The sequence below is a fragment of the Takifugu rubripes genome, chromosome 11, assembly GCF_901000725.2.
Source record: "Takifugu rubripes chromosome 11, fTakRub1.2, whole genome shotgun sequence".
Classification (NCBI taxonomy): domain Eukaryota; kingdom Metazoa; phylum Chordata; class Actinopteri; order Tetraodontiformes; family Tetraodontidae; genus Takifugu; species Takifugu rubripes.
Genome location: NC_042295.1, coordinates 3,904,847 through 3,930,989, shown reverse-complemented (window position 1 = coordinate 3,930,989; position 26,143 = coordinate 3,904,847). Strand labels below are relative to the sequence as shown.

The 26,143-nt window shown below is 42.8% G+C and overlaps 1 protein-coding gene across 10 annotated transcripts in view; it reads right to left on the bottom strand.

Moving 5' to 3' along the window:
* Positions 1–25,765, bottom strand: part of kirrel3b (kirre like nephrin family adhesion molecule 3b) — a 120,338-nt gene extending 94,573 nt beyond the window's left edge. For 7 of the 10 annotated variants that reach the window (XM_029844177.1, XM_029844178.1, XM_029844181.1 and 4 more), the window contains exons 1-2: positions 25,526–25,764; positions 25,327–25,396 (exon numbers count right to left, since the gene is read on the bottom strand). In XM_029844177.1, coding sequence (XP_029700037.1) covers positions 25,327–25,369 — 43 coding nt within the window. In that variant the 5' untranslated portion in view covers positions 25,370–25,396; positions 25,526–25,764. Of the gene's footprint in view, positions 1–25,326; positions 25,397–25,525 lie in introns of all 10 variants that reach the window. The other 3 variants (XM_029844182.1, XM_029844184.1, XM_029844186.1) reach the window with 1 other exon arrangement.
* Between the last annotated feature and the right edge of the window lie 378 nt (positions 25,766–26,143).

Below are 26,143 nucleotides of genomic sequence, written 5' to 3'. Positions count from 1 at the left end.
TCACCCCTCCTGCAGATGCATCAATGATAAAGTGGACGGGCTAAAAATAATCAGTGACATTTGACACAAGAGAAAACATGTAACTTCTGAGAAAACATTGTCCAGCCCCAAACATTTTTGTCTTTGTTTTTTGTGCTCAAATTTAAACGCCAACATCTGTCTATGCAAATAAAGCGGTCACATGCAGGTGCATTGTATTTATATATGCTTCCTCCCTCTACCTGCTTATTTTGATTCCCTTATTTCTTTTTACAGGTGTTTTGTCATTTTGCAGTATTGATTTTGAAGAGTTGTTTTTTTTCTTTTGTTCGTGCTCTTTTATACACCCCTCCTACAAGTCGTCTGCACTGAAATTATGGCTGACAGCCACAGCCTTGCTGGAGCCGGCCAGGCAGTGGTTGTTAAAACCCAGAAAATACAACAAGACAAACTTAAAGTACACTTGAAGGACAAAGAAGAAAGTTGAATAATTGAAAGCCCCACTCTCATTAGGACTGTTAAAAGAGCCCGCCGATCACATCACATCGGCCTCACTTTTCCAGTCACTTTGCTCCTCCTGTGCTGTGCAGCACACCATTTCCACAAAGGCATTAGGTATTCTTACACATAACTCTGGCTTCCCCATTAGTGCTTCAGGTCTATTTAAGGTTCAAAGGGGAAATAATGTTGATAGTCTCTCTGCTACTTATGCAGTTCTCATAAAGTAAAAGACATTTTAGAGAGAAATAGCAGCAAGTACTGGGCACAGTGCACAGCTGTTATAAAGCTCCATCAGGACTGTGGGTTCTACTTGTCATCCTGAAATAATTCATGCTACCATTTGCACTTTTACCAGTAGCCTTTTACTCCTCGTGGGAACTCCCAAAGTGTCAGCAGTTAGATAGAGGCAGTGCAACTAAGGAATGCTTCAGGTTTTACAAGATCATCTGGTCCCAAGTGTTGAAAATCTCAACCTCCCGACTCCTTTGTGCACAGAAGGTTCGAGGGAAGTGCCCACACACAGTCAAACCAAGTGCCAAAAAGAAAAACTGCTAAATTAGCTTGGCTGACCATAGCATATTCTGACACCCTCTGCAAGCCTTGGCCTTTTTTATTGTTTGCTTTGTGGTTTTATAAAGGTATTTTAGGAGTGCTCTGGGAGCTGCATATACCGCATCTGCTGACACACGTGCATTTCAGAAAGTGTCAGGGCTGCAGATCAAGTTATAAGGCGCATTGGAGGTGTCGGTGTGTTGGTGCTTATAGGAACCTCGTCGCCTAATATTAGTCTCACCGCTTACACTCAACTTTTCTCAGTCTGGCAATGAAAGGGATTGCGTGTATTCTCACTCACAGAAGTCAATGTCAGAGCTCTGCAGATAAGGCAGGACAACCCAGTGACACTCGCTGATGATCTTTCACTACCAGGCCCCATCAATCAGATCAGAGGTGTCAGGAGATGCGGCTTGTTTGATTGATATTGTGTGTCATTGTGCTGTGAAGAGAATCCGATTTGCAAGGTAGAGACCAACTGCCTCTGGGAAGTTAGTCAATATGGTGCTTGCCAAACTTTAATTAGCACAGAAGGCCCTTTGTGCTGGGGCAAGGTAACATTGTGAGTCAAGTGTCAGCTGGGATGTGGCTGTCACTTTTGAAATGTCCTGGTGTGACAATGGTGCCACTGCACATTATCTGTGTTAGAGATAAGATAGTGCTCCACTTCATGACAGCAATTATTAGATCAATGATCCATCACTTAAAGCCACTACAGGACTAGGGTCAGGGTCATGTTAGGGTCAGTCCTTATGGGTATTCAGAGGATTTTAAGAATATTGTCTGTGTCCAGAGTGAACCCCTCCACTCACCCAGAGGCAGCTGGAATTGTCTCCATCACCCGTGACAATGGAAAACCAGGAGAAGCTGGATGGATGGATGGATTGCTTAAATGTTTTTCTTTTGAATATTAAAAATGATTTAACAACTATTTTGGAATAGTGATCAGGCACATGAAGGTTAAACCAGCAGTGTACACATGTGCAATGACAATGAAGAGATTATATTGTGTTCTGAAGGGTTTAATCTTGCTTTAAATATCACTGGCATTGGTGATTGGGGACTACAAATCATCGGCAGATGTAAAAATTAGGGAAAAAAATAAATGAAAACATTAACAATCAGTTTTATTCTGAAAGAAATATGATTAAATAAGTCTTGAGTTAAAATATGGCGTAAATAATGACAGGTTCCATTTCATATAATGACAATAAGTGTGTGATGTGTAAACAGTCATAATTGTTTAGTCATAATTTCATTCAACTATTGGACTGTAAATTATTCTATTATAGCTCTAAATGAGCTGCCTGTGTGTCAAATTGATCAGACAACAGTGGGAATATATCAAGAAAAGCATGCCTTGCTGTTGAATTGATTTATCCTCTTGGATTTATACTAAGACTCTGTTATCATTTGCTGATAAATCACACAGAGAGCTTAAATCAAAGTTTTCCTTCTGTTAAACCAAATTGGTCCAGCTATAGAGCAGAATGTTGTAAACCAGAGTGCCTGCTTCGTCCATGTTGCTCTGGTAAAGCATATCAGACTCGAGGGAGCGAGTTTTATGCCTAGTTAAAATCTCGCATCTTGCTGGGAAATATGTTTGCCACCCAGGACAGCTCTTTTGTGGGGGCTTCAGTACTTGCCAGATGAGAGGTGATGCTGCTGAACTCAGTACTGAGTGGGGAGGAACAACAGGCACAGAGATCATATTTACAGGCTAAAACTGTGAGCATGCATGCAAACACACCAAAGCGCACTCTTCCCTGACAGTGGACTGATGGCATGCAATTATTTCCTCAATGGCCAACCATGTGTTTATCAGAATGTTAATGTATGCATAATAGCAGGCTCCACAATGGCTGCAAGAATGTCAGGGCTGCCAGCCTGTCAATCACGCTCAAAATAGAATGGCAAATAAGTACGGGCTGCTGTCATGCTAAATGATAGACAGAGCCCCCTCACAGCCTCTAAGCTGACAAATATCAGGTCAGTGCATAAGGGGGGACCTTTCAGGAGAGCTAGTGGATGGCCAGACCACTACCCACAATGGACAAAAAAGCCTGCAGAGAGCGGGCCTACAGAGCAGGCTTTGGCAGACCAGGGTGAGGTCGACGAGAAGGCATCAAATGAAGCAAGCGCCAAGTTGCTGCGATTGATTATCTGTGAATCATGTGGGATTCTCCCTGACACCCCCCTCCTCACCCTCCATTCACCTTCCAGGAAGGAAAAATAAAGTACAAAATGGAAAAACAAAACAACAAAAACCAAAAAATTGCGGATCGAATCCCTCTTAGGCTTGAAGAGCCAAAGCCTTTATTTCTTTGATTTGTGCTGGATATTGGTTGACAGCATGTGGGAGTGAGGAGTGTGCAAAGTTAGCATACCTGGAGCCAACTTTGAGTGCTTTGAGGAGTGATATTCTCACTAGATGTGACTCTTTGCTATGAAAGAGTGTGGAGCAAAGCAATGGATCAGGATGTTAAAAACAACATCAACATGAACACAACTTTTCTGGCAACAAAATGCTTTCTGTGAACCCCAGCTGACATGAAACCCGAAAAAAAACGATTCCCCCATGTTCCACCATAGCGCCTATCAACAGTCTTCGGCGTGACAGCATGTATCTGCTTTGCTTATTAAAGACGAGAAGCGGATCATTATCATCCCTCGGACAGATGTTCTTCCGATAAGTGAAAGATGGTAATTAGGAAAGGAATGGAAGAGGCGCTAGTTAGGAAAGGAAAATTGGGACAAATGAAGGAGAGAGGTGAAAAAAAGAAAAATTCATCTGGAGATTGTGGACCTCACATGTAGGATTAATGCCAAGATATGAAAATGGCTTTAAGTGAAATCCAGTTTAGGCATTAGCATGTAGATCAACTACGCACATCTTCTAATGACTGCCAAGACTGGAGGTTTTCTAATTATTTTAAAGTGGCTTTATTACAAAAACATGTTTCTTCATTTGGTAAGTGATTTGCAGACTATAAAGAAGAACAAATGGGAGTTTCACAAGTGAGCTTACAGTGTCCTCCTTCTCATGAGGCACAAATGCACTTCCTCTGTTGAGAAACGCCTTCACAGCTTTGCTAGTTGACCACAGTGGCAACATTCTACACCCCCCCAACCCCCACAGTGCACATGAATTATATTCAAATCCATCTCCAGAACGACGGAGGTAGGCAATTCAGACAAATCAGATTTAGGCAGCGCACCCTAGGGTGGCCTAGCATGACACTGTTGAATGTGCATGTCACTGAATCAAGTTAGCAAAGCACAATCATCTCGCTACAATCAATTCTTAATTTCATGCTGAGTGCAGATTAATCGCTGCAGCGAGGAGAAAGGGTGAGCTTTAATTTAGGTCACCATTAGCGGAGACTTTGTTAAATACGAGAGAAGCAGAGTTGGTGGAATCTAAAATGAACACAACTCATACATACAAAGCTGGTTATGTTTATCAAATCTTAATGATTGCAATACCAGACCAATGATTAACGCAATTACCACAGAGATAATACAAGTATTCTGTCGGGCTAAAGGAGGAAGAGCAGCCCTAGAAATCCGCCGTCAGGGCCGTGTCAAATTAGAGACGCAATAACATGCATAAGTGGTAAAAAGTGCATTATGCATCACACACACTGTGAAAATCATTTTCTATAGGGACGTTTAGTACGTCTCACCATGCATTTAAACGACCTCATCTCATTGGCCAATGCAAGATTCATGAGCTTTTTCAGCGTGTAATCAGTGATATCCAAGCAAGATCTGTCTGCCTCAGTAAACACTTTATTGAATCAAAGCTGGCAGATTTGGCCTTAATGGTAACATTCAGTGGTCACCCCTGGTAACGCTGGTGGGACACACTGATGCTCGTATATATCACTTTATACGAGCTGTCCTTCAGCATGACCTTGATGATGGTATCATTTATTAGCCATTTTATTGACCAAGAATACACTGTGCCAAATAAACTGGGGTCCAGGACACAGGGTCTGATCATCAGACCAGTATGGTGAGGACAATCAGGCAGGTAACAGAGAGCTTTTTAGCGGATGGGTCCACACACAGAGGTAGTTTACAGCGCTGGCTGCCCTGGTTATTTACAGAGTCATTTCTCTTATCACTTGGGCTTTTGTAAACAACCACTGGGGAGGTAATGCAGTGTCCACTCCTGCTCAGTCCACTCTCAGGTTGGTGGAGAAAGGAGAGAGAGATGGAGACCTTCTAACAAAGTGGCTCCTGAAGGGATTTTGAAAAGGAAACAGGAAGTGCTGGGAGCATGTTTCCACCCAATAACCAGAACTGTTTGTGCCAAAGACTTATTCAGTGACCTTGTGTAATTGAATTGTAACTAATCATAATTAATAATCAGAAGGTGGAAGTGCCCACTCTGCAGAGAGCAGGACATATAATTTCAGGGACACTCTGAAACCCACTGCTTGTCAATAGAGCAGCTCTGCTTCAGAGGGAAAATGAATTAATTACCTTCTGCGTGTAGCAGAATTAATAAGATGCATGATAACGTATGGTGCTTAAAAGAAAGGCCTGGCTCTTTTACCATAAACTGTGACTGCTGCAAGATCAATCAAAGGCAATGCGGTCTCTCACTCCTAAACTGACAACAGCACTGCTGTGCCAAAACAACCTCAGAAGGTCCTCTCAAGAACCTTCAAAAGTACCGGGGACAGGTGGTGATAGAAGATGGATCACAGGACCTTGACTAAGACGGTACTTAACGTCATTCCGAGAAAGTTTCCCTCACAGGAACGGGGAGAGTAATGTTCAAGTATAACGCTGTATCCCCCCCCCGGGAGCACCCAAATAATGCAGCTCCTGCTAAATGGAGCGCCCAAATAATGCCGCTCCTGCTAAATGGAGAGGCTCAGTTGTGAATAAAGGTCTGATCTCTGTATATACAAAGCTGGTTTAGTATAGCACATTAGTCATCCCTCCTCCAATTATTGCCATGGCAACACGGCATAGTCTCAAAGTGCATCATTTGGTTCTGTATTGTCACTCAAATCACATGACAAATGATTCGAGCAAGGCCAAGATTTAATCATGATATCTAAAATTAATGAAGATAGCAAACTTTGCTCTCGTCTTGCATAAATAAAATCTGCCTTTTGCACCAGTTTGTTATTTAATCACACATTTAAGGGCAAACGTTGAATGACACAATAGTGTACAAGCAGAACTGTGTTTTAGATGCTAATTCGCTGGAGCTGCAGGGCGCAGCCGCGTGTTTACATATCGAACGTCAGCTGTTGGTGATGATTTCTGGCTAACAAAAGGCGCAGTGAATGATCAAATGCAGAGCTAACATGCCGGGACAAACTGACAAAAGACTGCACATAACTCCGGTTGTCAAGTCAGTTTAGCACCACTGAACTCGCTGCTATGAAGCCAACATGACAGAGCTGGCTGAATCCAAAAGGAGGAGAGTGACATTAAATGGCAGCGTTTTAGATTTCAAATGAAGTAACAGGCTGCCAGTTGACAAGACAAAGGCTCAAAGAGTTGCGAAGGAGTCCTGTCTCAGTGCACGATTGCAGAGTTTTAGTGGAGAATACCTGAAAAATTTCGTCAACACTGCATTTCTTTCTGTGAGCAGCGGTAGAGGTTTCCCAGTAGCAAATTATCATTTGTACATTTATGATTTATAGTTTAATATCGCGCATATTTACTGCACTCCTAAGGAGAATCACTAATCAATGAAAGGAGGTCTATTTTATATCCTTTTTGCTCCAATTTTGCAATTAAACAAAAATAAATAAATAATGAGCAACGCAGATGTCAAGCAAATTTAAATGTAGAAATCTGTATAATTTTGAGAATTACTTGACGTCAAATACCGTCAAGTCAAAAGAAAAGCCTTGAAGCCAGCTAGGCTTGAATTGGCCCTTGAGGACTTGAGTAAACAGCGTTTTGCACTCTAATCCTACTTAAATTCAATGATCTTTGGTTACTACTTTTGCTGTAAATGAAACCAGGGGCAATTGCCATTTCCTTGAGATTCCATTGCTTCAAAAGGCGGACTATATAAGCCGGCCTCAATGAGGCTGCCGCAAATGATGTTTATCAAGGACAAAAATGTGTTTCATCTGTGATTCCACTCAAGGCACTCAAGCACAAGTTACAAAGCATAAAGAACAAGCACTTATTCAGACTCTCCGCAGCTTTTTACCGTTGCGAATTTAAGGAGATATTGAGCTCATCAAGTCAGGTCAAATGTCATCACGCATGTCTCCTGAGACATTAGCATTTCTATCATTAGCAATAAAAATGACATTTTAAAACAAGGATTTAATCAATTTTCTGTTGAGTAATGCTTCTTTTTTGAGGTACGATAATACAGCTACAATTACCTCATATATAGTGTCATATGCTACTTTGGCATCCTGTAGCAAGACCTCATTTAGGGGCAGTTTAGAAGGTGTATTTGGATCAGAGGAAGAAATCAATCTTCCCTAACTGGAACTTCATTGTAGACTTTGTAACAAAACCTCGCTAGCTTTGAAAGCTAGCCTTTTAGCAGATTCCAGCTGTTTTTAACCATGTGTAATCATGTCTTTTATGAAATCTTATTGCCCCCTTTCAAATAAACTAAGATCAAGATCATGTAAAGAGGTTATGTGAAGACTGTTTGCCAACAGTGCTGCAACAATAATAACGCTCAAAATAAATTCTTTGCTCGCTGGGATCTCACCACACTGTTGTATTCCAGGCGACGATTGAGCAGAGTCATTCAGTAAAGTCAAGGTTCATTTCATTTACCAAGATTAATCATCCAATCACACTCAACAGTCAATTGTTAATTTGTGCCCTGAAAATGCCCTTTAGCAACAATAGCAGCACCTTTGGTTTGAAAAGGCACAGTATATGAATATATAGATGGATCTTTTTTCTGTCTCTTCCAAAAAAAAAAAAAAACTGGTTTTCCAAAATATATGTTCTTCTAAAAATGCCCATCTTTTTATTTAGATATTCCACCCACATCAGGGCTCCTGCCAAGGCATCTCCTCAAATCAGTAAGCCTTCTCATTTAGAGTTACATTCCTGCAGAGCTGATATTGATGTTATAGCTGTTGTTGGATAAATGAATACTTGCTCCACACCCACTCTAGATGTCAGGCTGCTGTTTGGCTGCACTTCTGAGGAGATATTTGACCACTTTGAAGAAAAAGAAAGTTTCCTCCGGTGTGATTTCAGAGAAGGCAGAGCTCTGGATCAGCGTCAACAAGTACAGAAATAGGACACAACAGTCCAAATATGGTTTCTAGAGGGCCGAGGGGATCTGGCACTCTCCTGTCCAGTAATGGGAGCTTGCTGCCTGGATTAGCAGAGTTTCTAAACTGAGTGCTGCAGATTGTTGGGATTTAGGGATTTTCTGGGGAAGGATTGACGGTAGTGCGTGTAGATGGTGGTGAGATTGAGAGCAGATTGCTGTGATTTGGGCATGATTATCCAGTTGGTCTTGTCACTGATCTCCATCATCCTGTTTCATTTTCTCAGGAAGTGCAGCTCATCACAGGCAGACTCCAACTGGCTCAATCCCAGGGAATGGTCTAATGGCAGTTATTAAAAACACCTCCTGCTCTGTTTGTCAGGTTCGAAGGTCAACGTCTTTGGTCAAATCATCATATTCTAGAACCACAATGAGGAACATTTTATATTAAATCTATTTCTAATAGGCTAGATTTGTGACATTGGACGTTAAAGCGTTATGTAAAATGGCATTTCCATGGCTGTGATGGACAGTGATGTCAGCGGAGGGAAGCAGGTATGTGTGGACCTACACATCCCGACCGGGAATAGCAATAATATCTGCAAATTGCTCCATGACAAATGCTTCTAATTTTAGAATGTTATTCACAATCTGTTGCAACCGATATGCTCCAGACGTTTTTCTAAAGAACCTGCTGACCTCCATTGATTAGAAATGCACAATTAGGTATTAATTATTAATCAGGAGCTCACAGATTAATGATTCACTTTAAAATAAAGGAGAAGAACACATTTACCCACCAACATACCAGCGGAAGAAGACTGTCAGAAGAATTTGAAACTGTGGATTCAGACGGCGGAGGTCGCTGTGTGTGATTAGCATGAGTTATTGAAGGGATTACTAGCAGCTACTGTACATACGTGACCATGACCGAGGTCAGCATATACATTCACCATAAAGGTTTGAGTTGGAGTGAAGGAATATCAAAGGTTAAGTTCAAGAAAAGGTTGGAAACCTGCCCGAAAAATGTCCGTGCAAATGTCCTGGTGGTCAAAATCAACTCCGGCGATGGCAAGACGTGACCCTCTAATGTCTCGAGTCGTTCAGAGGTCAGGTCACGGGATGAACCAACGACGTGGATCCAAGCGTGACGGAAAAAGAGACAATGACAAAGGCAACTGTTGACATCTGGCTGCACTAACTTTCTCTGAAGTGAGAAAGGTTGGATTGTGGCAAATCCCCAAATTAGTTTGTTCTTTCTGTCTGAGTAAAAAGACACAGGGGACAGGAGCCAGAACGACTCGCCAAAGACAAAGTCATTTGATGCAAAGGCAAATGTTGGAAGGCGAAAAATATAAATCTCAATTACAAGTGTGTGCTGTCACGGTGTTTCTTGGCACTGTGAAGTCCATTAACAGCCAGTATCTATCGAGTATTAGTCTTTGGACAAAGCCTAGGTCACAAGAGTGTCAACCAATCTTCTTCAAACATTTAAAACAAGGTTAATCCTTGTGTTGTCTTTGCCTTATAGAGGACGCACTAATCTGAGTGCTCCGTTAAGAGCCCTGGCAAGGTTAACGCTGCTCTGCGGCTGACAGAGGGGCTCATTCTGAAAGAGATTTACTCACTCATATAAACACACATGTTCACACACAAACACACATTTTGTTTTTGCGTGTGAGAAGCCTACCTAACATTTATTCTTGCAATCGCCAGAAAAAGTACCAAGTGATTTCACTTTAGATAGCAGGTAGCCTTGTACACACCAGGTGATGGCTCAGGAAGGTCAGGGAGGATCAGGAAGGTCAACTGTTCCTTCATCCAAAAGTAAAAGTCCAAATGCCCTGACACGTTTAGAGCATCTGATCGCTTTATCCTTCTTTTTCTTTTTTAAAGGCGGTGAATGCAAAGATAAAGTTTTCCTGGCTGTGACATCAGTGTCACTTTGTCAACTGCTGAGCTACTTGTCAGTGCAGATTATTTCTATTGCTCCAGTCAACTGTTTCAATGTCAGTGCATTCATGATTGCACACAGCATTAAAGGGCCCGTTTATCATCACATACCCATTCAGAATTCTCCTTTTTGCATTTCTTTTCTTTTCAGGTCCTGTTTTGGAAATCAAGCATAAAGTGTAAAGCCACTATTAAATGGCATGATGACAACAGAAACACTGACAGAATGTTCTAGCACCAGAGAAAGTAGCTGCTAATGCTAATGAGCCACTTGAAGCCGAGGTTATAACATTTCTCTTCACTGAACTCTACCCCTAAGTGTGTTTTGATGTGTTGTGGAGGGACACTGATTTTAAAGTGCTTTTTTGCCAGTTTTAATCTCAACCACAGGAAGGCACTTTAACTCACCATATAGGAGCAGAAGGGTTATGCTAATGAGCGCTTGGCTGGTGAAGAATATATTGCTGTTGGAAAACATTTTGGCTTCTGCCTTGGGAGCTAATTGAGCACTGTGACAATGTAGTGCTTGGCTAGTTCACATAAACACAAAGGAGTGGGAAAATTCAATTTTGCAGCTTGTTCAGAGAGCTCTGCAAGGAGAAAGGACCAAAAAAAAAGCAACGCTTAAAGACGTGCTGTCTCTGTGTCTGGCCTGGTGGGTATGCAAATGGGTTTTACTGGCTGCATGGCACTCGGAGCAGAAATTGGATATAATGCTCGTCAAGTTTTGACAAGGTGCAAATAATGAAGAAGATGTTTTAGAAGTAAGAGGTTCATCAGGGAATTAAGCCGCTCTCATTTATGACTTTGATTTTCTTGATCCGCTGAGGTTTATTTTCCCATCATTCTGAAAGCGGCTTGTTGTGAATAACTTAAATCCTTAAAGATGTGGAATTGACAATGTGGAGAGAAATATCATCATGTAAGAAAATAGAAATTATTTTATATAAATTGCCTATAATATTTAATACATTTAAGTGTTTTTTATCCTTCTTGGGGACATAATAAAGCTTTATTTAAGTCAGAATGGTGTTCAATAGCCTCTTTACATCAAAAAGACTACATTTTAAAACCCATTGTCTAATTAGAGTAATTAGGCTGCTAACAAAAACCTGATTTGTAATTATGGTCAAGGTCACGATAGAAAACAGGGGCATTTGTCTGGACACTACCATCGTCTGGAAGTGTCTGACCCCCTCCTCACATGCTGTCTTCTGATGTAAGATGCTTGCTGAATATGAATTACAAGTGGCAGAGGGACCCAGCTGGTGTCACTCGGCCAGACCTTGACCCACGCACAGCGCTGGGGCTGGTCCGAGTCAGGGAGGATAGGTCTACATGTCCATCTTGCTGATGCAGCTCAGACAGAAGCCACCAATTAGGTGTCAATGGATGGCCTGGGGGTAAGACTGGCTTCCCACACTGATCCTAAAAAATTGCGGAGGATTTAAATTGATGTTGTGTACAGCACGGGAAAAGGAACAATTTCATCAAATCTTTATCCCTCATTCTAATGTAGTGGAATGTATGCTGGGCTCTAAAGCAATTAAAATGTACAATCAGCAGTTTCTTGACTGTGCTGGTGTTGCTGGCTAAAGACAGCTCCACAACAACAAAAACAACGACAATAATACAGGGTTACAGTGTTCTCATAGCCATCATTTATGCCCTTTGAAAGAAGCAGCAGTGGTTCTTGTCTTACAAATTAAAATCTCTGCACAGACCAAAGTGTTGTTTAGTCTCATCTTTTGGGCTCTGAACACAGACGAAAGCCACATTTTCTCACAAAGGTACTTTGCTGCCTATTTGATGGGAGCTTTTGTAACAATTAACTGTGCTGTTTTGTTCTGACATTTTTATTCATTCATGAAATTAAGCATAGCTTTGAATTTGCATCAAGATGTAGAAATAGTAAAATTTAGATCAAGATGGGGAACGGTGCACTGCGGAGGTGCTAGCTTACTGCCGTTGCAGTTGCAAATGATTGTTAACAGTCTTTTCATTCTGGAAGCTCTTCTCCCTTTTTAAATACTACAATTAGCATTAGAGGCTAGAAGTGCTAGAGATTGTTCTTTGGCAGAGCAGGGGGATTGTAAAGCCAGTGGATGAGAGCACTGATGTTAATTTCAGTGTGGGGGTGGTCAGTCGTGGGAAGGCAAAGTTGAGCTGGCAGCCTGTTTTTACAATTTCAGCCTGTGAACAAAGTACCTGCTTTTCACCGTGACATTAGCAGAAGTGATGCTCACTTTTTTAGAGAACTACGGTGCATAGTTAAACCAGCGGCTCCACTTTATTCCACAATAAAGTTGCTGTCACACATGTTCACGTCGAATAAATTATGCTGTAGTGGTTTTGCTTAAATTTGGCAAACTAATTATCATGTATGGTAGTTACGGTTACGGAAATACAGAGCGTGAGGTTTTCCACCTCAACACGTTTCATTGCAAAAATTCATAGTCATTTTCGTCGTGAGGCCATAACGTGGTTGTACGGTTGTTCACACTCACAGACTTTATTGCTGTCGCTCCGCAGCAGCCGGGGCATATGAAACAACCACGTGAAGCGCCTCAGCTGTTGCAGTCGCGAGAGGACTACGGTGATGAATCCTTTATCTGACGCCTCCTAATTTATACACGCCGCTTCTTCCTACAGCAGGAATGTTGTTGGAATTTAATTTACAATGCAATTTATGGTCCAGGGAATAATGTTGGATAATTTAATGGAACCTCATCACTGCGGGCTCCACTTTCCCGTTGTGATGCGTCACTCAACACCGCGCAGGGGGTTAAATCAGCTGCTTTTGTTCACGCTGGACGTTTCAGGGATCAAACTACAGCACATCATCTGCAAATCCCATAAAACACTATAATAATCAGCTACTTTGTCAGAGCAAAGATGGTCCCTATACCTTCTCAAGTTAAATACCGCGTTGTCTGCCCATCGACAGAAGAGAGGTGAGGGATATAAGAGACAGGGATGACTCCTTGTGCCGTGTTTCCTGACTTCCCCTCCGGACACAGTGTGCTGCCATCAGTCATCTATTTGCTCCACTGTCAAACAGGCATATGTTAGAGTTGTCCTGTCATGTTGCATTTGGTGAACTTTAAGATGCCCCTGACCTGCTTTCTGTCGCCAGGGGCACTGGGAGTTGGGATGATGGGATGGACGCTGGTGTGTAGAGTCCCAGCCCGCGGTCTCTAGGGTCAGGTACATGTTGGCACGCGTGCGGTAGAGGAGTCGTTAATACTTACATGTTGCAATTTCTTTGTTTCTTTGCTGTCGTAGCACGTTCCCTCAGCACACTCCGGTTCAGTTTCCCAACTCTCACTCCAGCCGTGTGACTTAATCAGTCTGACAGACTGTGGCCGCCTAGGGAAAGTCTCTCTCTCCACAGTCCCCTTTCTCCTCAAGTTTACGCTTTGTGTGACAAACTCATTCTGGCATCCTTTCGAAAAGCAGCGCTCTCTGTTGGACAGCGCTCCGCAGTTTCCTCGCACTCGAGCGTCCACACAAAGGCTAAGTGCACGGGAGAAGCGTGCATGCACTCACAGGTACACGCAGGAGCATGCAAACACCATAATATGGGAAGACATAAATACACAAGATGAAAAGGAGGACGCCCAGTTTCCCCCAAGCACAAGGATCGAGCTTCACACTCCTCTCCCATGGATTGCAAACACACACACACGCACACAGACACGCACACTATTAATTTTGAAAGTGGGTTCTGAAAAAGGCTCCCATGTAGAAAGTGGGAGCACTCCCGCTCATTGGTTTATTGTTGCTGAGTGACATTCTCAATTAGTTTTCATCAGAGTCTCCTGGCGTCTGACCTCTTGAATTGTTTTCCAGAGCTTGTTATAAAAGCAATAGGATTCGACTTCCACCGTGCCACCTAACCTTGGCTCATGTCCAATTTATTTTAGCCCTCTCCGGTTAGGAGGGGAAAAAAATCAAAGACTTTGGTCCATGCGAAAGGATCATCCTGCAGATTTAAGTTAAATTCGGTGGCACAACACATCCATGGCAGCTTACACCGGCACACTGCAGAGATCAGAATTATATCTAAAGTCCAAATGGTAATTTGGGAACAAATTGAAATGGATCCCCTTTTCTGAAAAGATATTGTATGCTGGCGAATCGGAGGCTTAGTCCTTCTGAAATCAGCGACAGTATAATAAATAGAAAATCGACAGTAAAGAGAAAAGAATAGAAAATGAAAAATCTCAGTGACATTGACTCTTTGCCAGAGGAAAGATAAATGGAGATTTCACTGAAGTGAAACTGTTTTAAGATTCTTTAAATGTTCTAACTATCAAAAACAATAAAGTTGGACAGCACTTTCTCTCATTCTGGTCTGTTCGGTTCTGTTCTATCCCTGCCAGAAAGCAGTATTTGATATTTCAAGGCTACTCTAGAAGATTATGCCAGCTGTTTGTGATGGAACATCAGTTGGAGAAAGATCTTTTTGTGTCTTGAGGACCAAACTCACACCCTGAATCAGGCGAATAACAGTCAAGGTCCTCCTCCTAGTCACGTACATTCCCTAAGATTTTTTTGTGGTTTTCAATAAAGCTCAGTTCCACATTTGAGTACTGACCAAATTTGGACTCCTTTCTGTCCTGTTGGGACGCTGTGACTCATCTGCTCTTCAGGGTACAGACAGCTTTCATGCTGATTGCACCTGACAAACATTTCCCCTGATATATCATTTCACCTTCTTCCCATCTTTTGTCCTTACCGTCCACACGGTTACTCTTTTTGAGGACGTAGGCTCCTCTGGCTTGGCTGTATTGATGGAACCAGTGGTCCTGCAGAGCAGAACATTCTGCGAGGCATTTTTTTTCCCTTGAGAAGGCAAAAGGCACAAGCGATGAGGACAAGAAAGAGAGGCCAAGAGTCAGATAAAGGACATGTTGGGCCTGCACAGGGAACCTCTCTCTCATTATTCCCTATTTTTAAAAGAAGCATTGACGAGACACAGAATGTTTTCAGTGGCAGTTTGTCCATTTAATGCATGTGTTACGCAAGCCTGATGCTCTTTCATCCACTGACTTTTAACAAATTGAGTTCCTTTTTCCTTCTGTTTCCTGGCTGACTATTCTTACTTTATTAGCATTAGGCTTTGTTTTTGTAAAGCAGTCTGCTGTCAGCTTAAAGCTTAAGTGATGGGACGTGCAAATACCGGATGTTTCTCCTGCAGATAGCTGCCCCCCGACACACACACACACCTCTTTTTTTCTTTTTTTTTAACAGCAATGAAGGAACATTGCAATTATGTTGGAGACACCGACCCCCCGGTGGCAAAGCCCCAGGACCAGATGTCAGCGAGATGCCAGCCCTCACCTCTGGGGAGCTCTGGGTTGAGATCTGGTTCAAGTCTCAGTGGGAGAAAGTTCTGCTCCCCTTTCCTACATTAATTCAAGAATAAAAGATTCTGGAATCCGAACCTGGTTTATTCATCAGTTATGACCTACGACACAACAGCCATCGCTAATTCATTCATTAGCTTGATCATCCTGGCTTTCATTTTTTGCCTTGTTTTCCTGCTAATCTTGATGTTGTCATTTCAAACACACACACACACACACACACACACACACATTTGTTACCTAACCAGTCTGAGAATGATGGAACAGTTCCATCTTTGGTCACTTAAAAAGCCCAGATACAGTGATATTACAGTTTCCAATGCTCAACACATGCACGGTTTCATCTGGACGTTGCGAGTGTGTATTCACTGGAGCAACACTGGCTGAGAGGCAAGAGCGGCCAGGAACAACAGTTCGAAACAACATGATGAGCAGAGTCATCAAAGCATGAAAGACACTCCTACGCTGTCTGGAAACAATGTCTCTGATTGAATTAGTATGTTTCAGAAATGTATTCCGAATTACCTGTTGATGGCCGTTCATGCAGGACGTCTTGTCATTGACATCCACCGTGTCATCATGACTAGGAACGATCTGCTTGACCTGCTAAATGGATCATTTCACTCCTTCACCCCGTTCAAAAAGCACCCCTGCTAGGTGTTTGCCTGACTATTAATATTTTATCAAGTACACGTCTTTCATTTTAAAAAGAGAGAGAGAGAGAGAAGAAATCACAAAGCCACCGCGCAATCTTCACTTTTTCCATTTCCAATCTGTGGATAGAGTCTCGTCCTCTCATTCTGTTCCTGTTCTCCCGCTGTATCGGCTGGAGATGAAAGACGCTTGTTTGGCAGCTTTCAAAGACTCACACAACTCTGAATGTCACTTGTATTGCAAAGTCGTGTTTTTTTTCTCCATTTCATGTCCAATATGGAGGTGATGATCAAAAGAAATTGAACCGAGGGGGGGTGCTATATGTCTGCTTTGCAGGCAACAATTCCGACCCTCAGACCCACAGCAGATGCTTTTAAGGCTTGTCCTTTTGTTAATTCCACAGAGGGGACATATCTGTATTTGTCCATTTGAAAATGTCCCGGTGGCCGAACAACATAAAGATTTATCAAAAAAGCAGCCTTTCATTTCTTTACGAGGAATCTCTGAGGAATCTCTTTCTTCTTTTTTTAAAAATAATATGAATTAGGGTCAGTGCATCAAGACTATACTCAATAATTAGCAATTTTCTTCTATCTCAAAGGTAACAAAGATAAAAGCAATTAAGGCATGAAGCTGTTTCACAATGTCTGCCGATAAGAACTGACAGAACCTCAGCCATTAACTATCCATTTCTGGAGCACAACCATCTGGAGCAGTCTCTTTGGACTTCGGAAGATCCGAGATCAATTTGGAAGCTAGTATCCCTATATTTTAAAAGAGGCTGGGTTTGTTCATTATTGCTGAGATAACAGAAGGAAATTCAAGGCCATGAACTGGGGGCGAGGGGGAAGGGACTGGGGCATTCCAATTCATCTCCTACATTACAAAGTCTTTCAGCTTTCCACAACCAAGGATGTACAAAACAGAAAGTAAAAGTCAAGATCACAACAACAACAATTATAATAATGTAAATCCTTAATTTCCTTCGCAAAGCATTGTGACCATTCACAGCTATTCATATCTGTTTACAGTCAGAGGGCCGTACAATGCCAGTAATAAAATTAACATATAATGAAAGCAAACAATAATCATATTTGATGCTTGTTTGCACGTGAGCGTTGAGAGTCTCCTCAGACAACAAATACTCTGGCATTAAGGATTAAGGCTGCAAAAAAACAGCTATGTGTTCATTTAAAGTGGGTTGCTTTGCTTTTCACCGTCTCTCAATCCCTTCCTCAAATGCGAGATATATTTGTTTACCTTTGGAGGCATTGTTGTCATTACCGTCTTCAGTGGCTTTCAAAAATCCTCTCCTCGCTGTGGGAAAAAAATAAAAGGGACTGCTACTCAGGTCCTGTTTTATTAAATGCCCCTTTTCCCTCTGTTTGCATACTATCACTCTTTCTGGGTCTTCTTTCTATGTAAATGTGTGGTGTGCTCATACTGACCGTGGCCCTCCAGGACACCGCTGCTACATGTGAGCCCCCCCCCGCCAAAAAAAATAGCAGCAGCGATGACATTGAACAGGAATTGTTATGATCCTGGCAGCTGACGCTCTCCACACCCACCTGTGATGACGTTGGACGGGAACCAGAATTGCCTCCCAATCTTGCATTCTCTGCTCTTGCTTCTTGCACTTTAGAGAAGATGACCTGAACATCGCCGACCCCCCCCCCCCCCCCCCATACCCATCTACTCTGATGGTAGTTCCTTACAAGCCAAAGTCCCCAGCTCATCTGTCATCACACAGACCTTTTCTAGTAACATTATCACTTAGATAAGGCTTCAATAAACTGCACATGGCTTTTAGGGTTTTCTCTCCAGCACCTCTAATCCAATCTCTGATGTGAGCTCTGTTCATCACTGTGCACCTCTGGCATTTTCTATGGCCTTGCACTCTTCAGTGTGCAAGAAGTAATAGATGGCCTTGCCCTTGGTTCACCCTGAGGCTTTTTGATTTCCTCTCAACTGTTTGTCTTTGAGATGTTTCAAATGGACGCTGCACTGTGGTATTTTGATTTCATTGAGTTGGGGTCAAAGGTTAGATGAGGATTGAGGTGGGTGGAAGGGGGGGAAGGGGGATGGGGGGGGGTTACACCCCTACCGGTATTGTGAAGCGTTTCTTTGGCCATTTGTCATTCGGCAGTGGCCAATGTTAAGTGGAAACCTGAAATGATTTCAAGTCTCTATTGTGACTTGCAATAATGTTCCCCGGAGACCAAGAGATGACTGCCGTAGATTCCTTCTAGTCTCATGCCAGATTGAAGCACCTGCCAACAGATTTGAAAGGATAGCAATTTAAACTGCCCAATGAGCATTAGCATTTTGTCGGTGCCTTGTGCTATGGTCTACAATATGAAATTACACTTGATAAAAAAAAAGCAGTGAGATAGTGACAATAGTTCACCAGTTCCCCAGACTGTAAAAATGACATTATAGTGCTGTGATAAAAAACAATTAACTGCCTTTGAATCTGTGTTTACATCACTGAGGTATCGGGCTAATAAAGCTGGGACTAAAGATAATACACAGACAGTGACAGTTTTATTGCTTATAAAAATAGATCCTTTATTACTGTGGGCAGATTCAATCACAGTTGCACCAAAAGCAACAGATAGTAATCATTTTCCATCTAAGATTTCTTATATTTGCTGATCCAAACAAAACTTCATTTATATAAGGCTTTAGAACAAAGCCACAGAGGTTTAGCTTAGTCCAGATGTTTCTCATTGGTTCTCTAGCATACTGCTTGTAGCTGCTGTAACAGAGGATGTGTGTGTGTGTGTGTGTGTCGGTGTGTGAAGGTGCCTCTCGATAATTGCGATGGCACCGATAGAGGCAGGTGTCAAACGCCGCCGGCTTTTCCCACTGACATAGATAAAGAGAGTCCAGACACTTCCACTTCCTCCCATTGTACGACCGTGGATTTTCCTCAATAAAAACCAAACTGGCATCCAGCCAGAATGAAAGAGTACTGAAAGAGTGTTTGTCTGGGAAAAGGGTTGCTTTCTATGGAGAGTGGTTTCTGGCTCCTCTGTTCATGTTGGGATAGTGCGGTGGTGAAGAGACCTTTGTTTTCCAATGCTGAATTGTTTTACTGGGGCAAGCAGGTGGCTCACGCTCTCATCTGGTATACGGTGAAAAGTAATTAAGAAATAAATGAAATATGCCCATCATTGGTGTTTTGTGTTGAGGGAAAGTGACAATTTGAGTTGTTTTTGGTTCCCGGGACCTCACGTTCCCTCTTGCCGCATTTTTAAAAAAGTTCTCCTTTGGATTACTGCCAAGTGTGGGTTGTGATTGTCTGATGCTCTGCTGAATAAAATATATTGTGTTTTTGCTGCTGGATCAAACGGCCTCTCCAAAGCCATGTCTCTCACTTGTGTGTGCCATCACTGTTTGCAAGAGATGCCACTGAGCTATAGAACCATGGCTTCAGCGGCAGGACAAATTAACAAATCATTTTCTCAGGAGGAATTCTCAAAACTGATGGTTGTGGTTCGCAAATAAACATTCTTTTTCTTATTGGTTGTGTGGCAGCACAGTAGAGCGTGCACTGTTGAAAAATGCTAATTAATCAGATTTTTTTTTAAATCTTTGAATTGTGTGTGGCTTCATGTAACAGCATTATTTATTTATTATGATGGACATAATGAATCAATTTATACCCACAACCAGGTATAAATAAGCTGAGCAATTGAAGTGTTGTGCTCAGTGTAAATGTGTTAGATCTGAGCAGGTCCTGCAGCCCCGTGTTTGGCCCGGGAAAGAGAAAACAAGGTCCCTGCCATCTACAACACAGCGGGACCTTCAGACGCAACACATCCACATTCACCCACAGGTGAGAAGCTTAACCCTAACTGCATTCAGCTTGTACAAGTTAAAAGACTGATTTGCATTTATATTGCCGTTCAAATCTCACCACTCTAATCGGAAGACCATAGTTGCAATCACAAACACACACACACACAAACATACACACGCATGCGCACAAACACAGAGCACAGGGAGGTTTTCCCTTATGTATCAAGAGCTGTGAGAGTTAGGAAACGAGATGGCCAGAAAATGCACCGAGGAAGAGAGGATGCAGTCACAAAAGTGTATATTGAGCTGTCCTAGAAACTTGCAGACAAACACTGGGAAGTCCTTATCAGATCAGTAACCTAATTTCTCAAATGCCATCTTTGCTGAGACACCACATGCATCTTCCAGACTCTCTTAACAGGCACAGGCTTGCAGCGGTTGGACTGTTTACGCACAGATGTTTCCAGCAATAGTGGGTATGCGACGCGGGGTGCAGAGCGGTACTGATGCTTGCACCAGATTGACTTTATTTCCACTTTAACTCACGGCACACATACACTGAGCACAGTCGCAAAAATGTGTGAGACACAGTTTCATGCTGAATCAGACATTCCTAAGCGAAGGGTTTTCATTGGCCAATTAAGAAAACCCGGCACATTTCGTACCTTCATATCACTTTTCAGTTGTTTTTAATCTGCATGAATGTTCATTCCACTCAACTCAATGTGCAGTACTGGGTGTAACATCATTTACATATGAGCAGGACACAGCTTAAGAATAAAGCATCTGTATTTGCATTATGGTAATGGTGAACATTTCTTCACCTTTTTCTGGCGCAGATGTTTCCTCAGGCTCAGTGGTCTCACTACCGCATTGACAACAGTATTTTATCATTATTTCAGGAAACAAAGGCGTTTGATACAGCTGCTCTAAAGATACAAAGAAATAAAACCTGCTGGTTTTTTTGTGTGTTTTTTTTCCTGACAACCCATTGGACTAAAAGGCAGAAGACAGGCGGAGGCTGAACGCGAGACAAAACGGTGAACAAAAATGTCGTTCCCGTTTGAAAGGCAACATTTTTGACAAGAAAGGAACAATTGGTTTTCACCTGCCTGTGTTCTAAAAGCAAAAACAGATCCCAGTTTAAAAGAAAAAAAAATATATATGTATGTATGTATCACATCCTCTGAGAGGTGGAGAGATGGGATTATCAGAGCAAAGACAGCAGGCTTAAAACACTGTCTTTTTTCTGTTATTACTTTAGCTCAGATGAGGTTGATCCAACCCTGGCGACCCTGAGAATCTGTCTGATCTTGAGTGAGTGCTAAAAACATAGCATGTTGTCCCCTGTGCATTAAACTGCAATTTAGACACATTAATCCATCCCATAATCTGTCACCAAATAAAATCCTCACAGGGGTTAGTAAGAGCTTCCGAGCACTTCCCAACTTTTAACAGTATTCTCATCTCTCAATGCTCAATCTTTACATCTTTAACGGCATTGAGAGCAAAATGCCTGTTATGAATGGAAATGTTACATAAAATAAGTGAATGAAGGGAGAGCAGAGGACAGGGATGTCCTCGCAGGTGACCTCGTGATCACAACAGCATCTGGTTGAATTACTTAACACTGCCGCCCAACAGACATGTAATCTGGGATAATGCCCTTTTGCTGAGTGCACCAATCTGGATAAATTCATCCCCGAGGAATGAGATCCAGCAGTAAAGTCTCAGAGTGGGAGAATGAGGGGGAAGGGAAGAGGGACTTTCAGGCCTGATTGGTGCTAAAGAAAACTGTTGGGGCTGGGAAAAGAGTCTTCAAGATGGATAATGAAGCCCAACAGCAAACAGCTTGAATTTGTTGACTAGCTGCATGAAAGAAATCAGATCATTGTGTTTTCCAAGAACCCTCTAAAGCAATCATGCTGCCCTCCACGGCTGACCTGAATCCTGACAGATCTCAAATGAGCCTTAATCCAAACTTCACTGGATGGATTCTAGATTCATGCTTTGCTGCTATATATATATATATATATATATATATATATATATATATATATAAGAGAGAGAGATACAGAGAGAGCATTAAAATAGTAATTTTTACGCCAATACAATTTATATTGAATGTGTTTAAAATTTTGGGGTTTCCCAGTGGTAACAGTGACCACTTGGATTATTCCTTATTTATTAATATGTTTGCTTATTCCCATTAATATCCAAGCGGGCACCCAGCTCACTGGGATTACAGTGGATTTAGTCTATCATGGCACCGAAATGAGCAGAGGTCAAAGCAGCTGAGGTGACTTAAGCTGGTTAGCCTTGATGAGGCATGGAACACAAACAAGACAAACTGTATGCTGTGGGATGCTCGCATGAATTTATGTCAGCGTCCATCACTTACCCTGTTTGTGTGGGCATTATCCAGACAGGGCTGCCGTTGCCCACACCGGCTGTCACGTATGGTGACCAGATAAGTCAAACAGATAGGACAAGGACGAGATTCTCTTCAGGTATATCAAAGAATAACATAAAATGTAGATGGCGACAGAAAGGAGCTACATTTACACAATTATTCTAGAAGATCTTCATTTTAAATAAGCTCCAAACAAAAAAGCATCGGACGGGAACATATAAGAGTTCTCTTTTATTGTTAATATTATTTTCTGGACCCATCAGCTCCAGATCTCTGTATGTATCTTATTGTGTGTAAAAGCACAACAGTCTTGTGTGCTCAAGTAGATTGGAAATGCCCTCTGAGGCATCCAAGAAACATTAATTCCTGGCAAAAGAGTTCCCACACGTCTCAGATTTGTATTTCTGTTTGAGCAGCGCTGTGTAGTGGAATAATCGGGCTGTTTCTGTGCGAGAATACTTCACCCAAATATGAAAACCACACGCATGCATGATAGGAGAGATTGGATAGACATTTAATTATACTGTGGTGGAGAAATATGTATCAAATGCTGCGTCCATGAAAAAGTGGATTTGGAGTTGTCAAACAGCAGTTAATAGACAGCAGTAAATGAGATGGGGGCTGTGTCGACATGTTTTCCAGGACTAAGAACCAGCTTAGGCTGGTTGAAAGCTGAGATCCGGAGTTCTGACGCGAGACAAATCGTGGGCAGTGGGAGATAATGAAAGGCTTTTATAAGACGATTGTCGAGTCATTTAGAACGGAAATCAGCAAATATTTAACTCCTCTGCAAAAGCGGAGCAGACAGAGTTAAGAGAGAGGATGCGCGTTTATTGTCTAGTGGCTTTTCTTTCATGTGCAGCGAATGTGGAGAATGAGTGACAGAGAGAAAGACAGATGTTTCATCAGAGACGAAGCGATGAGACACTGTGAGGTGAGTAGAAAAATCAGGAAAGCATGTGAAGAATGCGAGAGAGGGTGTAGAGATTAAACAGGGGTGGGGATGGGGGGTGATGTCAGTGGACATGGTCCTAGATGAGCTTGGCCTGGGGTGAATGTGTTCCCTCAGTTCTTCCTGGCTGCTGCTGTGTCATCTGTCACTGGCAGGAGAGGTGACAGTGATAGAAAAGGTGGCCGCCGTGCACCAGAAAGAGACGTATCAAAAGTCTGGACTAATGACCTCTTTTGAGTAAAAAAAAAACCCATCAATGCGGCTGCTGAGAGCATCTCAATGCAGCTTTCATCCCATCAGTCCAGCTCACTGGCTGACCATCATTGTCTTTAATTTAAAAAATACTTGTTCATAAAAACGAGTGTTTGAGAGCTTTATTCTGACAGTGGCGCTGCACATAAACAGAACTGTAATTTGTAGGAGAGCGGGGAGAGAGAAGCGCTTTCTCCTCTTTCCTTTTCCTTCCCCAGAGGCATGCATAGAGACGGTGGGTTGTTAGCCTCTGTTTACCTGGCGGGGAAAGCAGTACTTTATATTATGGTAATAACCAACTTTGCTAAAACGCACTGCAATCAGGCCTCATTTTAGAGAGAAACGCCTAAGATCCTCCTGGTTTCCAGAGCTCCGATGATGCTCACATCAAACATGTTGAGACCAACTTAAAAAGGCACATTTTGATCGGACCACTTCGGCAAATTTCAGAAAGAAATCACATTAACGCGTCTATATAAAGGAATGGAAACCCACTTTGGGGGAGTGAAGAGAAATGAGCTGCGAGTAAATATGGAACCACAACCGCCGATAAAGCCAAAGGACAGAAAGACGGCGGCAGAACAACATCAGGGACGGTTGCGGCGCTGCTTTTTAAAGCTTCATTTTTCTCTTCTGCTGTCAAAAATGTTTCACTGTTCATGCTTGTGTTAATTATTACTGTAGTGACTTTAATCACTGGATGATGAGGAGTATCTATCAACACGCGAAGGTGAATCCCATCTCCTTGTCTATTATTAAGTTGCTCTTCCATTAGCAGCAGCGAATACAAATACTTGAGTTGGTGATTTCGGGGTATGAACAAAGCAAGAAATAGTACAACAGCTAAGAGTGGAACAAACTAATTTAACCCTTGTTTAACAAAAGGCTACAACTCCCCGTGGGAACTAAGGTTACACACACACACATTAATTCAGTCCCCCCCCCCTTCCCTGCCGCCCCTCCTGAGGGAGGGTTTTAATGTGACGGGGTCAAACTTTTTATGTTGACCCCCCGACCCCGGGAATGGAAAGTGCTGAAGTAGCGTGAAGCTAAAAACTGGCAGGTCTCCACTTTTGGAGTTGGAGGTTTGCGCTCCTTTTCTCACCACTTTGTTTACCAAAGACAACCACCTGGTGGCAAGCTGGAGAAACAAGCGCTCCGTCCCCGTTCTGTCCACAAACACACCGGCTGGGAATAAGAAAATCGGCAGGCAGTGTCTGAGGGGCTGCAATCGCGGTCTATGCAATGCCGTTAACTTTTGCCTTGTGACCGGACCCCCGTAGATCTACTCAGAGGGTTGTCACTTCAAAACAATGCGCCCGAACGCTTGACTGAACGGGACTGAGGTTGGACGGCTTTGTTTCTGTGCCGACGTGCATGTGTGACAGGAATACAAAACCCACATAGTAAAAAAGGAACTTCTCTGACCGCTTACGAGAAATTACTGATGGGAAGAAAGTACAGGCTGCAAGCATCTCAAGCCTCTGTCTGAAACTGGGCTATTTCCCACTTTTCCTTTTGTCAAACAGCAAAAATCCTCATGTGAAACAACACAAACACGGCACCGACAGACAGAGCAACTCAGGGACATCAGCCAAAAACTCCCACAGCAACAACAACAAGCGCGCAAGACGTAATGAACTTGATGTGGAAAACTTACCGTGGCCGGAGATGCACAGGAGCAGGAGGACCCAAGGGATCATGACTGGGGTAGATGGAGAGGCTGAAACCTACAGGAAAACAGTGGGCGAGTGTGAAATAGAAGTTGGCAGGCACAAACATGCACGAGATGAGACAGTGCTCCTCTGTGCTGCTGCAGGGGACGGATGCTCCGGTCCCTGAGTGCTGTCTCCTTTTACCCGTGGAAGGATGGGAGTCTGTCTTCAGCCTCCTTCTCTGTCTGCCCGTCACTCTTCTGAGTGGTCAGTGCTCGGTTTTGGGAGATGCTCTCGATCACTTTCTGTCTTTCTGCTTCTCCACTCTGAGGCACTCACACTTCCTCTGTCGCTCGCACGGCTTCTCAGCGCCCATCCATTCTGAATCTCCTCACTTGCCCCCTCCTACTCCTCTCTCTCTCTCTCTCCCTCTCTCTCACTCGTGCTCTATCACTGACATAGTGAGGGAATAGAGCTCCACAGCCAGAGTCCTCCCTCACCCTCTCTCTCTCTCTTTCCTTCCTCTGTCTGAGTCTCCCTCTCCCTGTGTCTGGCTGACTGGGGGTCCTCACTCTGGGAAACAGCCACAGAGGTTGCAGCCCAATTAGAATGAGAATGGGAGCAACTCGGCCGACAAATAACAGACAAAAAGTGTGAATCCACCCCTCCTCCCAGGTTTAGACCCTGTTATTTTGCTGGATTCTGTGGCACAGAATTTAGGAAGGCAGCTTCCCAAAGAAAGGCTAAAGACCACATTAGCATAAAAATCTAAAGCCATGGCGCTCATGCTGCTGGGCTAGACTGATGGCTCTCACTCAGGAA